The sequence below is a fragment of the Mustela putorius genome, unplaced genomic scaffold (genome assembly GCF_011764305.1).
Source record: "Mustela putorius furo isolate JIRA1106 unplaced genomic scaffold, ASM1176430v1.1 tig00003871_pilon_pilon_pilon, whole genome shotgun sequence".
In the NCBI taxonomy this organism is placed as follows: Eukaryota; Metazoa; Chordata; class Mammalia; order Carnivora; family Mustelidae; genus Mustela; species Mustela putorius.
The window spans coordinates 9,806,844-9,822,168 of NW_025422023.1; the positions used below are offsets into that span (position 1 = coordinate 9,806,844).

A 15,325-nucleotide genomic window follows, 5' to 3' on the forward strand; every position below is an offset into this window, starting at 1 on the left:
CAGGACAAAAAGAATGGGAGATTGTATGACAACATGGAGATACTTATTTTAGAAAATGAAAAGTGGAGGATGTAGTCGAACTGACTTCCTATGAGAAAAAAAGTCAACAAGAAACAAAGTGATGTGGGGCCCAGAACTTCAGAGAAGTTTAGGAAATGAAGGCACCAAGTACCTCGAACAGGTGAAGCATGAAACTAAAAATAAGAGAATTCATTGTAAGTTTATTAAGGAGCAATCAGAACCCCAGCTCTTTGCTCCTGAGACAATGCAGCAAGGCAAACACCCCACATGACTCTCGGAGATTCACCCTTTGAGACTACTGAACCAGAGAGAATTTTACTTCAAGGACACAAGGCAAACTGAAGTCTGCAGTGAGATGCGGAGCTGAAGGCGGGGTATTAAGTCAAAACTGCACAGTGCCCCATTCCTTTCTGCTCCCACCCCACTTCCAACACAGGCAGCCAGGAAGGCTCACCACCCTTGCCACCTCCAGGTAAGAACAGAGAAAAACCAACCACCTGAGAGAAAAGACCAATGGACAAGCCCTTCACATATGGGCTTCCTGATTAGTTCTTTTTTTTTTTTTTTCTATCTCATATTTTAAAAAGAATGCTTTCCACATTCAGTGTAATATTTCACTTGTTATGAAAGCACACAAAATCTGTCTGTTCTATCCCACTGATATGTACCTGTACTTAAAAGAGTGCCAAGAACATATCAGGTGCTCAATAAATGTTTGAGGAATGAATTATATGTATTTAACAGCTATTAGATTCTGATGGAGATCCAAGCAACTCAAAAATATTCTCTCCGTATTTGGAGAGTATCATTTCGTGTCAGTTGTTGACAAAGAAGTGTCCCTAACATCGCCACATTTTACAGCTGAATTCCACTTCCCTGCACCTCGGTTTTAAAGATAAAAGGTACAACAGTTAACTTCTAAAAATAGCTGATATTAATGTTTCTTCTGTTGGGAAAAAAAGTGATGCCTATCACTTTATATTTACTGACACTTATTCCTAAAGAAAAGCACAAAAGGTTTCCTTTAGAGAAAGACTGATTACAGACTACAGGAGAAATAAGCCAGATGGTCCCCCTAGTGACCTAGAAAACTACCACTCTCTGGAGTACCACCCCTGCCTAAGCAATCAACACCTAATAAAAATCCAGTCCTTCTAAAGCTGTAGATTCACGCGGACAAGACCCATTTGCTTGCATAGATACTGAAATGACTCCTCTACAGGGTTGTACAATCGTCAGAGAGGGAGAACAAAGCAAGTGTCACAAGCTGAGCTGTGAAACACTACCTCGTAGCAGTAACTGAGTAACTGTGCTCCCCTTCTTCCCTCATAACAGCTTTCTTTTATTCCCCTGTGACTCCCAGGTTGTCCTGGAAATATGCATGCTCCGGCATACAGGCACCTGTGAGCCTGTGCACATGCGTGCATGCACACACACGTGCGCGCGTGTACACCTCCCCCCCTCTCCCCACACACACACTCCTGTGGTCCCATGGATTGTGCATCTACAGGGTCTGGAACAAGGCTATTAAGGAAGTCTCACTAATTTGTCTAAGTATGTAAAAGTTATAATCAAACTAAAGAACTGTTGAATAAAATCTCTCCTATCCTCTTAAAAGGTCATAGATACCCTTCCATGGCAATACATTTTTTTTAAATGTGTAAAGCTATGGTTTTTATATGACTGAACACAAACAAAATATCAAAGGCAACTAAAGTTAAGTATTATTGCATATCTGAATATTCAATGATGGACCAGAATTGTTTGGAGTGAATACCAGTAAAGATATCCCTAAATCTCGGATTTTAATTATTCTGTAATTCTTTTGTTCTTCATATAGTCCAGCAAAATCAAAAATAAACTGCTATTATCATCTAGACTGTCAGATAATATGCATTCTATTAATAGAATGTCAAATTAGACTACTTTTCTTAACTTGCTCTTAGTTTCTATTATTTTCAATTTGAAAAAACTTGACTGTTTTGAAGCAGGAGCAACAAGAATCATCAACAAAATTCTTAAGGCAATACTTGAACTTAGACATGAACCATGAATCTTCTATATCCTGTTCAATTCTCACAATGGAGCATCCAGGTTAATCATTTTTATTATATAAAATATTAGAGAGTACTTTAATTTTATTATTGAAATCACTATCATTTATATTACACTATCTACTGTCTATTAAAGCAATATCTAAAACTTTACGGCATTTCTTAAATTCTACTTCTTTCAATTTTTTTTAATTGAATACAAAGAGCAAATCAAAAATAATGATACATTACTCAGTTTAAGTCTCTCTCCACTTAATACTATGCCTTCAACCAAAAGAGCCAGAAAGTAGACTCCATAAGAAATTAGTGTCAGGGCTATTAGTACGGTTCATTTCAAGGCCTGGTGCATGGTTGTCATCCTGGAACACATCTTCTCTGCCTTCAGCTGGACTTCCCATTCCTAGAAGTGTATTTCCAGAATCCTAGCTTCATTACACTCTCTCACTAGATCTATAGCCTATTACTGTTTATAATTTCACAGTTGATTCTTTTTTTTTTTTTTTAAGATTTATTGACTGATTTATTTAGAGGGACAGAGACCACAAACAGGGTGGGGACGGACAAAGGGAAAGGGAGAATCTTAAGCAGACTCCACGCTGAGCACGGAGCCTAACACGGGGATCTATCTCAGGACCCTAAGGATCATGACCTGAGCAGAAATCAAGAGTCATATGCTTAACTGACTGAGCCACCCTATCACCCTCCACAGTCATTTCTATTCAATATTGACAGAATTGTGCCATTCATCTCCAGCGTCGATGTCAGGAAATCCAAAGCCATTTATTTAGCTTCTAGCGCCCTTGTATGTATATAGCCCATTTGGTTAGTCTCGAAGATTTTAGAACGTTCTTTTCTGAGATAGCTGCATGGCTGGCCTTCTTTCTCATTATCTAATTCTCTGCTGATCTCTGTAGGGATCTTTCTTGATCAAGGAAGTTCCCACATACCACTCCCACATCACCATTTTCTTCAAAGAGTCCATTTATTTATTTTCAGAGAGAGAGAAAGACAGAGAGAGTGTGAGCCTGAGTAGAAGGAGAGGCAGAGGACAGAAAGAGAAGCAGACACCCCATTGAGCAGGGAGCCCAATATGGGGCTCAATCCCAAGACCCCAGGACCGTGACCCAAGCCAAAGGCAGACACTTAACTGACAAGCCACCCAGGGACCCCCTCCATCACCTTATTTTATTTAAATCAAAGTACATCTTGTTATGTGGTATTTTCTAGTTTTACTCTTTTCTATATTGTCCATTAAATAAACTTTAATTTTACAAGAATTCATGTGCTTCTGACTCCCCAGTGCCTAGGACAGTGAGCAGGTCCTCAATAAATGGTTATTGGGTAAATGAATAAAAGCCTGTGTACTAGCTTTACTTCCAGAAGTAGAGTAAGAATAACTTTTCAACTGATATTTCTAAATTACATGAAACAGGATCATGTGTAGGATCCCATTCTTGTCATGGTGTTTATATTTACTACAAACATGTCTTCTGGCAATAGTAAATTATAAATTAGGAGGAGTCCAAAAACTTTAAAACTAAAATCAAACTTTTTAACAGTTCAATTTGTCTTCAGAAAGCAAAAGTCTTGGGCCAAATTATCTCCTTTCCTTACAAAAAATTCATAGTTATTAGGTTAAGAGTTAATGTCATCATCTTGATTCCAGTAGAGCAATGACCTAAAGAAGATAATCAGGCAAGGTATGCAAGCATGTAGGCTTCAGTATCAGATGACTTTGGTCCTGATCCAAGCTTTGCCATGTAGGAGCTACCTGTCCCTGGGTTTGTTATTTAACCTCTTTAAGCTACAGTCTCCGAATTATGACAGTACTTATCTCCTAGGCTATGATGAGAGTCCAAGCAGATCATTCATTTAAAATTCCAGGCAGAGTCCCTGAGAATTAATAAATGTTATCTATAATTATTGCAAGAAATTATCTATTTGAACATTTTCACATTCTTTGCAAAATCTTGGCTGAAAGTACCATTCATTATATTGCAAGAAATAATTTCTTTCTTAGCTCAGTGCTAATACAAAAATGCCTCTTCAACCACACTTGAGATTTTCCTTAATCAGGTGGGGCAAAATATATGACTGATGTTTTCTTTCCAGAAGGAAACTCAGGTCATTTGCCATAATAACCTGTTCCGGATACCTTTTTTTCTACTTTTTATTTTTTCTTAGCTGGCTTTCCTTGATTTTGTTTTCACTATTTCTTTTTTATGTTGTGTTTAACTTTGTATCTTATGGCTCTACTATTTACCAACTTAGTGACCCTCCGGAACTTTTTCAACATCTGAACTTCCATTTCCCTGGTCTGTCAAATGAGAACTGTTGTGAGCACCAATGATACTGTCACCTAACACCCTTTTCAATATCTGCTCCTCTACTCCATCCATATGCCCTGCACCCATACAAGGGTCCAACCCTCTAGATTAGTCTAGAAGTGCACATCTAATTCAAGCCTGACCAAGGAGACACTTGCCAGGAATTTTGGACTTAGGACTGAAAGAGTCTGGTCAGTTTCCTTCTAGTGACTGAAACTGCAAGACATAAACCTCAGGGGTTGCAAGTGGCTATTTCCCACATATGGAAGGAGCCAGTGCACAGAGAAAGAAGAAATTACTATAAGCTATAGGGAAGAGGAAGACAAGGAGTTCTAATGGTTCTAATAGCTTCTAAGTTCTTGCTCTTCCTAAAGCCTGGCTGTTCCATTAGACAGCCTACTATCTTTCCAATAAAGTCTCCTTTCTGCATACATAATTTGGGTTTGATATCCAGCATTTGAAACCAAAATAGCTCTAATATGTAGAAAATAAACTATTTTGAATAATTGTTATAAAAAACAAGAGGGGCACCCGGGTGCCTCAGTAGGTTAAGCGTCTGCCTTGGGCTCAAGTCATGATCCCAAGGACTGGGGATCAAGCCCCGAGTCGAGGCTCCTTGCTCAGTGGGGAGCTGCTTCTCCCTCTGCTGCTCTCCCCCTACTTGTACGTGCTCTCTATGTCAAATAAATAAATAAAACCTTTTTTTAAAATATTGAAAGTAAAAGTAAAAGAAATAAAACAAGTGCCTAGCATAGTACCTGGCATATAATATTCACTCAAGAAATGATACCTACTGGGGCACCTGGGTAGCTCAGTGGGTTAAAGTCTCTGCCTTCGGCTCGGGTCATGATCCCAGGGTCCTGGGATCAAGCCCCACATCGGGCTCTCTGCTCAGCGGGGAGCCTGCTTCCCTTCCTCTCTCTCTACCTGCCTCTCTGCCTACTTGTGATCTCTGTCAAATAAACAAATAAAATCTTTTAAAAAAAGAAAGAAAAAAAGAAAGAAACGATACCTATTAACATTACTTAGAAGTTGTGTACTAGCTTTACTTTACAAATTCTAAATCAATTAATTAATGAACACAATTTTAATAGCTTATAAATCTTTTTCTTTTCTTGCAGTTTCAAAATTACTCAAAGGGATTCTTTGGCTTGGGATCTTGAAAGAATTGCAAAATAAGAGAAATGCTCTGATTAAGTTTGCTACATATCACTGTATAAGTCTAAGTAACTCATACATATACTTAAATAATCTTAGAGAATAATAAAGTCTGAGATCCAGTAACCCTCCGTTTCTTACTTAACTCACTTGTTCAGGGTAAATATATGGAGGAAAATTAGAAAAAGAATACAGACTAACATTCCACAGATCCCTCATACACAAAAATAAGTCAGACACATTTAAGTGTGTAAAATACTGATTTGGCTACATTCACAGAAGTCTTCAGATTTTATAAAGGATGCAATATAGCAAAGAAAAAAATGGAATCACCATACCTGTAGAGATACCACGCTGACGTTATCAAAATGGATATGTCCATTAGGTTCTGTGACAGCTGGATTTGCATAACACGTCACACCATTGATGGCAGGTAATGTTTTAGGTTGATGAGTTTTCTCATGAGAAGGACCAAAGTCATCATTTCTAAAGTGAGTGTGATCATTCTACATAAAAAAATTTAAAAAGCAAGAGGAGGTTATAAGAATAAAAAATGATGGCTCACACAAAGTAGAGAGTTTAGAGCTTTTTATTTGTAAGAGAAAGTTCACACATCTATTCAATATATAATCTTTTTAGACTTACAAATATATCTTCATTTATTATGTTGTGCTTTCTCATGTTAGGCTATGTATGCCTTCTTATTCTGATGAACACAAATAAATACAGATTGTGCACATTTTTCTTGACATTAAATTATTGGTACTTATTCCAAATTCTACATTGTGAATCGTTTCTCTTATATTTATGAATATATTGACTCTTTTCTTTCTCCTCACATTCACAAGTCTAATAACTGAGCTGTTCACGTAATTATAAGAATAAAAGTCCTGAGGCACCAGGGTGGCTCCATCAGTTAAGCAACTGACTCTTGATTTCAGGTCAAGCTAAGATCTCAGAATTGTGAGATGGCGGGAGCCCTGTGGCAGGCTCTGCGCTGGGCATTCTCTCTCTATCTATCTTTCTGCCTCTCACTCTGCTCATGCTTTCTCTCTCTCTTCCTCAAAAAAATAAAATAAAATAAAATTCTTACCTTATTTGCCTATAAAGCTATATAAAGTAGCTTTAAGAGGTCAAAAAAACATTTTCAATAAAGTCTATTTACCTGACCATATGTCTTTAATAACATCTTAAGCACTCTTTCAAAAAAGAAAAGCAAGTAAAATCCACCAAACACAGCAACTGCCTTCTCAACATAGTTGTCACTTTTGGGATTGAATCCAAATGCCTGAGAGAGGGGGAAAAAAAAATCAGGTAAAACAAGTAATTTAACCTGATTTCTGGAAAACAATACATCTTTCAGTATACAATTTTCATCAAAGTTCTAAGCCCATCTTCAGATCAGGTAATATGGGGAATTTAACCACAAAAATCACAAAACAAAAACTCTGAAACTTAAGTAACCAAACTGTAAGAGATCATACAGGAGTCTTATAACCAGAAGAAGTTCTATTACTAAAACCCCCCAAGTATCTTGGTTTCCTGACTCTAAGATAGTTTCCTACCTTCAACAATATTTACCTTGGAAGAGAAAGCTTTTCATAGTAAAGGAGAAGCACTGATTCCCACCTTTATAGATAATATTAGATATGAATAATAAAGAAAAATAAGATACTGATAATCCATTTTCTCTAAAAGTAATATACTTGTCCATTATATCCAGGTTCAAATTTTTAAAGCAAATATGACAAGCCATTTGGATTACTGTTTTCTCAAGAGAGATCCTTTTAAACTCAGAGGATCCTGGTTGGCCCTAAAGAGATAAAGAATTCAAGGGCTGGGCCCAAGAATGAAGAAGAAAAGATTTCTTTCACACCCACACAGACCCATGAGAATGAAATAATCTACTGTCTAAAGGACACAGGGAAAGAGCTAGAGTTTGAACTTATGAAGAGTCCAGGTTTTCCTACCAGACAAGACACACAAACTTAAATAAAAGCTACAATCAATGTCTGAGGACACTTTGTGGTATCTCATCAGTAAATCTGACATTGCAGGCTCTTCAAAAAATAAGTAAATAATAAAAGTATGTAGAAAAATTAAGTTTGCCAAATGCAAGACAAAATAAAATTTCAGGCCCTCAGAGGTATCCCAGAGCCGTCTGGGCACGTCCTGGTGGCTGGCCTCCTAGAATATTAATTTTATCTCTGACACTGATATCCCCTGTAGCTTGAGACAAGCTTTTTCATCCACTGTGATTCAGCTTTCTCTTCTTCAATGCTATCAACCAGACCATAAAATGCTGTGAGAATTATGGAGCCTTAAAAATGTACAAAGTGCTAAAACATCTAAAAGGAACAATTATTCACAGAAACAAACAGCCAAGATCCTTACCTCTGGAATAAGCTGGAAAATGGCATTTGAAAATAGAGTCCCAATAGCCAGACCCACGAAAAAGGTCAAAACCTTAGGGAAGTAAGATTTCTTTAGCAGTGGAGTCAAAATCAATCCGAGGAGAGATGCCAGATTAATAACTGTCACTGACAGGAATCCATATCCCCAAACTGTAGATCAGAAGTAAAGAGCAGAAATTAATCAGAGCAATGAAGCCAAATGAAGTCTTACTGTACAAGAAGCCTGAAACAACTTTTTCTTTGAAAGCTTGAAACAGATCTTCTTTAAAATAACAAGATCTTCTCCACAAAATTTATGCAGAGAACTGTGAACATAAATGCAGAATAATAAATACTAATAGTAATACTGCTGATACTGTCATCAGCCCTAAACTACTCAAAGGCTCAAAGAATTTTCTAGCTTGCAAGAAATGTGGAAGACATCTGGAATGGTGACAAACCACCTAAACCTCAAAGGCTCCAAGTCACCTACTTTCATCTGTAGCTCAAAGCCTCGTTTAAAACTCAGCCTTTCAGAGGAATACAGAGACGGTGTGAGTTTCAGGGGAAAAGTACAAAGTGATGGGTGGAGGGTAGGGGTGGAGATGGGTGGGTAGAAGTTAGCTTCAAGGTGACCAGAGTTGCTGACACTGCGCTTGTCATAATCACTGGTCTGCAGGATCCTGTGGAGTGCACTTCCTTGGGAAGGCAGCACCTCGGCCCTCCAGCTGGGGCCCCCAGGACTTGGACTCAACCCCACGCGGTGAGCACTCAAGAGGGGAGCACGTGGGAACCAGGGAGTAGCTTGTGTTGACCAACTCTCCCAGATCAGGGCAAAAATGGCTGTGCAATGAGGACTCTGATGACAGAAGGAGGTGGCGAGTCTTTTGACTCTCTGTCCCGTAAGGTCTGGTACCCAATAGGTGCATAATATTGCTTCCAATGAAATGCATGAATGTTATCCTAAGCTCTACAGTGAGTGGTGTGTGTGACTTCCATTTCCCCAATCATCCTGGGTGGCGGGGCGGTGGGTGTTGATTTAAGGACACAATGGGAGTGCAAGCGAAGCATACCCAGGACATCTGCGGTCAGCAGTACAGGCCCCGGAACCACGCAACATGGCTTTACCTCCGCCCCACCCGCTGTGCACAAAGGACAGCGTGAAAGATGAGGAAGCTGCCTCTGCCCTCTCGCTTCTTAAAAATGCCCAGAAAACATTTTTAAATGTTAGGTCCCTTTCCTTATGACTCTTGGTGGAGTACCGTAGCAATACCTAATGCTAACGAGTATTTGCCACTGCCAGATACATGCTAAGAAACTGACATGGAGGGACACCTGGGTGGCTCCATCGGTTAGGCAGCTGCCTTCTGCTCTGGTCACGATGCTGGCGTCCTGGGATGGAGCCCCGCATTGGGCTCCCTGCTCAGTGGGGAGTCGGCTTCTCTCTCTCCCTCTCCCTGCTGCTCCCCCTACTTGTGCTATCTCTCACGCTCTCTGTCAAATAAATAAAATCTTGAAAGGGAGAGAGAGAGAGAGAGAGAGAGAGAGAGAAAGAAAGGAAGGAAGGAAAGAAGGAAGGAAGGAAACTGACATGTATTCATGAATTTGATCCTCACAAAACTCTGTGAGGTAAGGACTACTATCTCCTTCCCCATACAGTTGAGGAAACCAAAGCATACAGAGCTCCAGTGAGATGCCCAAGCCATGCAGACAGAAAGCTGGATTTTGAACCCAGGCAGTCTGGCTCTAAAGCTGACAAATCTGAGCAATATGCTTCATTCCTCCCATAGAGATATTCTAGTTTAAAAAAAAAAAAAAAAACCCCAGGGACTCAGCGAAACTGCAGATATTTTATATTGTGCTTCGTGAATATAAGGTTGCTCACCATTATTCCAGTTCAAGCGACTCTATCTACAAATAAACAACCTTAGCAAATGCTTATGGAGCCACACAGATAGACATAACCATGGTTCCTGCCAACGAGGAGCCTAGATCTTCTACATGGGGAATTGGGAAATGTGTAGGCACACACGCACACAAGGCAATACAGGTTGTCTATGCTGCATACCAAATAAAATGAACAGAGAGTAAACATTCCTATTTCCATGACAATCATCACAGCACTGACCACGACTTTATCTTCCCCAGATGCTTTCCTATCAGTTCCAGACCCCTGACCAGGCCCTGCAAAGTCATCTCAGTAGAACTAGGAAGGTCCACCTCGTTCCCGGTTACTACCTTATCACCTCAAACAATACTATCTACTCCCCTCAGACTCTCCCCTTAGAGAAAACTCGCAATCCCACCTCTCCCTCCATGGTATAGGGATGTATACTTTCCTTTAACACAATAGCCTTCTGTCCCTTCACTAGCCTACATGCACTCATTCATTCAACAAATATTTATAATCTCAGACAGGATACGTAATGCTGAAAATGAAATTAAAACACAAAGAAGTTCCTCAGTACCAGACTGAGTCAAAATCGCATACACTTATGAAACACATTGCCTTCCCCTTAGAAATCTGGAACCTCCACAGATAGCAGAGACGTTACAATCAATTTCAACATCTCATCCACACCAGTGAATTTCATAGATGACTGACGACCAAATCCTATCAGTTTTGCTCGAGACATAGCTCATCCAGCTTCTCTGTCCTCCTTGCCAATGCCTGGAGTTCGGGCCCTCATCAGTGCTCACTCCCTCTTCTGACACATTATGACAGTCTTCTCCCCCTACAGGACATGGCCACCAACCAGACTCACTATCCTAAAACACAACTTGGATCATCTCATGTCCCTATTTGAGACTGCTGTTCATAAACAGACTCCCACACTTTTCCAGTGTTATTTACACACTTCTCAACATGGCCTTTATGCTAACACAATGCTTTCCAAGTACAGAATTATCTTTACTTGTGATTCTTTATCTGAAAACATCTTTCTATCTTCCTTGCCTGAGAAACTCATGGGGTTTCTCTAAGTAGACTCCAAGACATCTTCTCTAGAGCTTTCCCAGCTCCTCCAGGCAGCTGTCTCTCACTCCTCAGGCTTCCCATTGCTCTTTGGTTAAAGGTAATTGGACCACATACCATGTTTATAAAATCCTTATATCATGACTCCTCTGAATTAGTTTTACTTTGGTTTTTCTTGTCTTTGAAGGAACTCAGGATTGGCTCTATATTAAGTGAACAGTTACCTCAAGAATCCAGTGCCTTTCCTTACTTAAAAAATAATTTATTTGTGGGAAAAGAAGAGGCTTACATAGGGAACAGGAAATGGAGTGAACCTATGAACACATGTCAAAGAGGAGGGAAGACATAGTGTTCCGTCTCTGTGCCAGGCACTATTCCAGATATTTTCATATCTTAACTCATTTAATACCCCCAACGATTCTAGGAGGAACGTACTATAATTATCTCCATTTGACAGATGAAGACAACTGAGGCACAGAGATATTGAATAAATTACTCAACACAGCTGCACACACAACTGCACATTTTAAAATAAAACAAAAGCGTACACCAAATAAAGGCAATGTAGTGTCAAATTAAACATCTTAGATTAGTAATAGTGAGTACTTCACCAGGTTCTCTAATTCTCCAGAAATTTTTCTGTCTCTTCTCCTAACCTGTCCCACCCACTCCAGCCCCATTTCAGTTCCTAAGATAATTAATTGTACCCTAAGAGGAATTTCTGTCCTTATTGGGTCTCTGTCCAAATATTTGGTGCCTGTCTAATCTTGTAACTTAGAACTATTGATTTTCCATTTTATGACTTTGAAGTGTTGACCATGGAGTGCTCTCACTTCCTGCTTCCTAATTCTCTGATCCTACCCTCCTGATTCCTAAGTTAAAGGAAACCTGGAATTAAAGTTAAAAACATTTGTGAGTGTCAGTCACTTAGCTGCACGGAGTAGAGGACTTGCTTTTTCTGAAGCTTCATCTCCTACGTCCATAATTATGTACATGGTAGATATATTTTATTTAACAGACATGTATATAAGGCCTAACTACATGCTATACTATATTCTACACATTTTACAAATATTAAGTTATTAATCGTTATAGTAACCTTATGATAAAGATACTGTTTCAGATAAGAAAACAGAGGTATAAAGACATAGTCATGTGCCCAATATAGCTGGAAAATTATAGAGCTGGGATTTGGGCCCAGGTAGGCTGGCTTCAGAACCTATGCTTTTCATATGTTATACACTATTAAATATTGATACGTAAAACATTTTCTGAATTTACTTTTAAATATAAAATGCAAATCATATTAAACAAACTTGTAGAGATACAAACATATTCCTATTTAGTATGTAATCTAGAAAAATATTTTCTTAAACAATTAGTTGTGAAATTATTGTTAGTCATAAAATTGCTAACTCTATTAATAAAGTATGTCTGGGGCTTTCTGTTCTTCATGTTTGTAAATAAACTACAAAAGAGGATGTGGATCCTAAAGCTGAGACAGCTTCGGTTTTGAATCAGACTATATCATGTATAAGTTGTATATTCTTGAGCAAACGACCTGGAACTCTCTGGACTTAAGTTTCCTTGGTCGTAAAATGCGGACAGCAGTTCCTACACCATAGAGCTGTATGACGGTAAAATGAGTTAATATAGGTCAAGTATCTGGAACAGTATCCACCATGTAGTGAGTACTACATAAGTTGGCTATTATCAGTATTTTCATCATTGTTGTAAGAGAGAGATCAAAGTATTCATATATACACAAAGGAATCCAAAACTCAGTAGACTAAGAACTTCCTTTGTTGAAGTGTCCCTTTTCTTCTCCACCATTTCTCTCTTTTATAGTCCTTTATACTCAGGTCAGATGTGCTCACTCAGACCAGTGGCTTCACAGGCCATCACTAAGGCCACCAATCTCTAGCCTTGACCCGTGCTCTGGGCACTAAATACATGCATGTCACTACCTACTGAACATCCCTCTTTGTGGGTCTATGTCAATGTCTCAAACTGACCGTGTGAAAAATTACACCTGATCCTCACCCCTTGCTTCCCCCAGAGGAAACTTCTTCCAGTCTTCTCCATCCTGTGAAACAGCACAACCATCTCTCCAGTTTCAGTGGTTCAAACCTAGATTCATTCTTCCCAACCTCCACATTCAGTTAGAGGCAAACCGTTCTAGCACAGTTTCCAAAATCCATCCTGGATCCGATCACTTCTCTCTTTCCCTCACCTACCTTAGTCGAAGTCCCATCATCTGAGCACCAACCCCTGGGAATTGCCTCCTGACTAATTTCCTTGTTTCTCCTCTTACCCTACTATAATCAATTCTTCAAACTGCAGGTAGAATCATCTCTTACAAATCCAAACAAAATCATGTGATTCCCCCATTTAGAACCCTACAGTGTCTTCATACCACATTCAGAACGAAGTCCAGTCAACTTACTGTACCCTACTAGGCCCCAGCAATCATTTCCTTCTATTCTCCCTCCTGCTTACCATGTGCCAGATGCACACACTTTCTAGCTATTCCTTAAAGACACAAAGCTCATTCCCAAACTTATGCTGACCATTCCCTTGACCAAGAATGTTCTTTTCCCAGAGAAGATCTCGCCTTGGTCCTCTCCCTCCCCTCAGTCAGGACTCTGCTCGAAAACAATCTTATCAGAAAGGCCTCCTGTCAAAAACCACATTTGCCCGCTATTTCCTTCTATTCCTTGCCTACTTTATTTTAGCAGTTATCACCCTGAAATTATATTATTTAGTTGGTTATTTAATAAACATTTATTATTTTTCTTCTCCATTATACTCTAAGTCCTAAAAGGGCAGGGAATTTTTCTTGTTGACTACTGAATCCCCAATGCCCAGAACAGTGCTTGGCATGTCATTCAATAAACACCTACTGAATGAATAATGTACAGAAAAATGAGAACTAAAATGCCCATGTGGGTCAGGTTAACAATTTGAGGACACCAAGAAACTGCACATAGATGGCAAATAAATGATTTATTTCATTTGCGAAAGAGTTCTTTTTTTTTTTTTTTAAGGTTTTATTTATCTATTTGACAGAGAACCACAAGTAGGTAGAGAGGCAGGCAGAGAGAGAGGAAGGGAAGCAGGCTCCCTGCCGAGCACAGAGCCCAATGCGGTGCTCGATTCTAGGACCGTGCGCTCATGACCTGAGCCAAAGGCAAAGGCTTTAACCCACTGAGCTACCCAGGCACCCCTGCAAAAGAATTCTTAAAAAAAAAAAATTCTTCTTCTACATGTTTAAGTGTGTCAACCATATAGTAAGCACACACTTGTTTTCTTATGTTTTAAAATTTCTTTGCAGCAGGTTATTCCTTTGAAATACATCTATCCCAACACTGTAAGAGGCACCTAAAATAGTCACTGGCTTTTTCTTTCATTTACAAAAATTAAAGCAGTAATAACTCAGTACCTTAATATTTAATCTAGAACCATGCTATTCCCTATCCCTTTACTGAAAATTACAGATAAATTGAGAAGCTTTTAAATAATATGATAAGCACAGGTAATGGGAATTGATCAGTTATGAGCCAAATAGTTCATGTCAATTAAACATGAGCACTACAAAGCATGTTTTATTTAAAATCAGGAATTGAGGGGCATGTGGGTGGCTCAGTCAGTTAAGTGTCTGACTCTTGACTTTGGTTCAGCATTGTGAGATCAAGCCCCACATCGTCTCTGGGCTGAGCATGGAGCCTGCTTAAGATTCTCTCTCCCTCCCCTCCAGTCCCTTCCCCACCCCATGCACTCTCTCTCTCTCTAAATATAAATAAGTAAATAAATAAATAGGTAAATAAATCATAGAATAAAGTCAAATATTGCATTTTACCAAATTTTTAAGCAGTACCAAGTATAATTTTGACTCCACAAATAGAAGAGCACAGTTCATGAAGTTTAAATGAGTTCTAATTATTCTTACTCTAAATACTTTCAGAATATAAGTATTTTACCAAGGACCTTCACGCAGATTAATTAAAAGCAATAAAGCAAAGAAAGAAGTTAATTCAATTTCAGACCAGCCTATAGACTTCTCAGACAAACAGGAGAAAAAACTTCCAACATACCTTCTGAAATATTTGGTTTGGTTTTGTGTTTGGGCCGATCCTCACAAGGATGAAAGTTCAATTGCTGTAAGACTGCTGGACAGATGACAGAGAAGTTAGAGCTGCTTATCTGAGTAGCGTTTGAAAAGCCATGAAGGGAAAAGATCTCTTCAGCTGACAGACACTGAAACAGGATAAACAAAGTAAACATGTATGTGTTAACATAGGAAAAGCATGCCAGCAAACAAACTTTAAAGAGACAGAGAATATTTTATTTAGACCCACAGCACTAACTCTATACCCTAAAATTTTAAAACAGTCCTTA

The 15,325-nt window shown here is 39.0% G+C and overlaps 1 protein-coding gene across 3 annotated transcripts in view; it reads right to left on the reverse strand.

Moving 5' to 3' along the window:
- The window catches only part of SLC39A8 (solute carrier family 39 member 8), an 84,102-nt gene that overhangs the window by 42,924 nt on the left and 25,853 nt on the right, over positions 1 to 15,325 (reverse strand). For all 3 annotated transcript variants that reach the window (XM_004748165.3, XM_004748164.3, XM_013054042.2), the window contains exons 3-6: positions 15,022 to 15,184; positions 7,955 to 8,124; positions 6,726 to 6,848; positions 5,899 to 6,066 (exon numbers count right to left, since the gene is read on the reverse strand). In XM_004748165.3, coding sequence (XP_004748222.1) covers positions 5,899 to 6,066; positions 6,726 to 6,848; positions 7,955 to 8,124; positions 15,022 to 15,184 — 624 coding nt within the window. The remainder of the gene's footprint in view (positions 1 to 5,898; positions 6,067 to 6,725; positions 6,849 to 7,954; positions 8,125 to 15,021; positions 15,185 to 15,325) is intronic.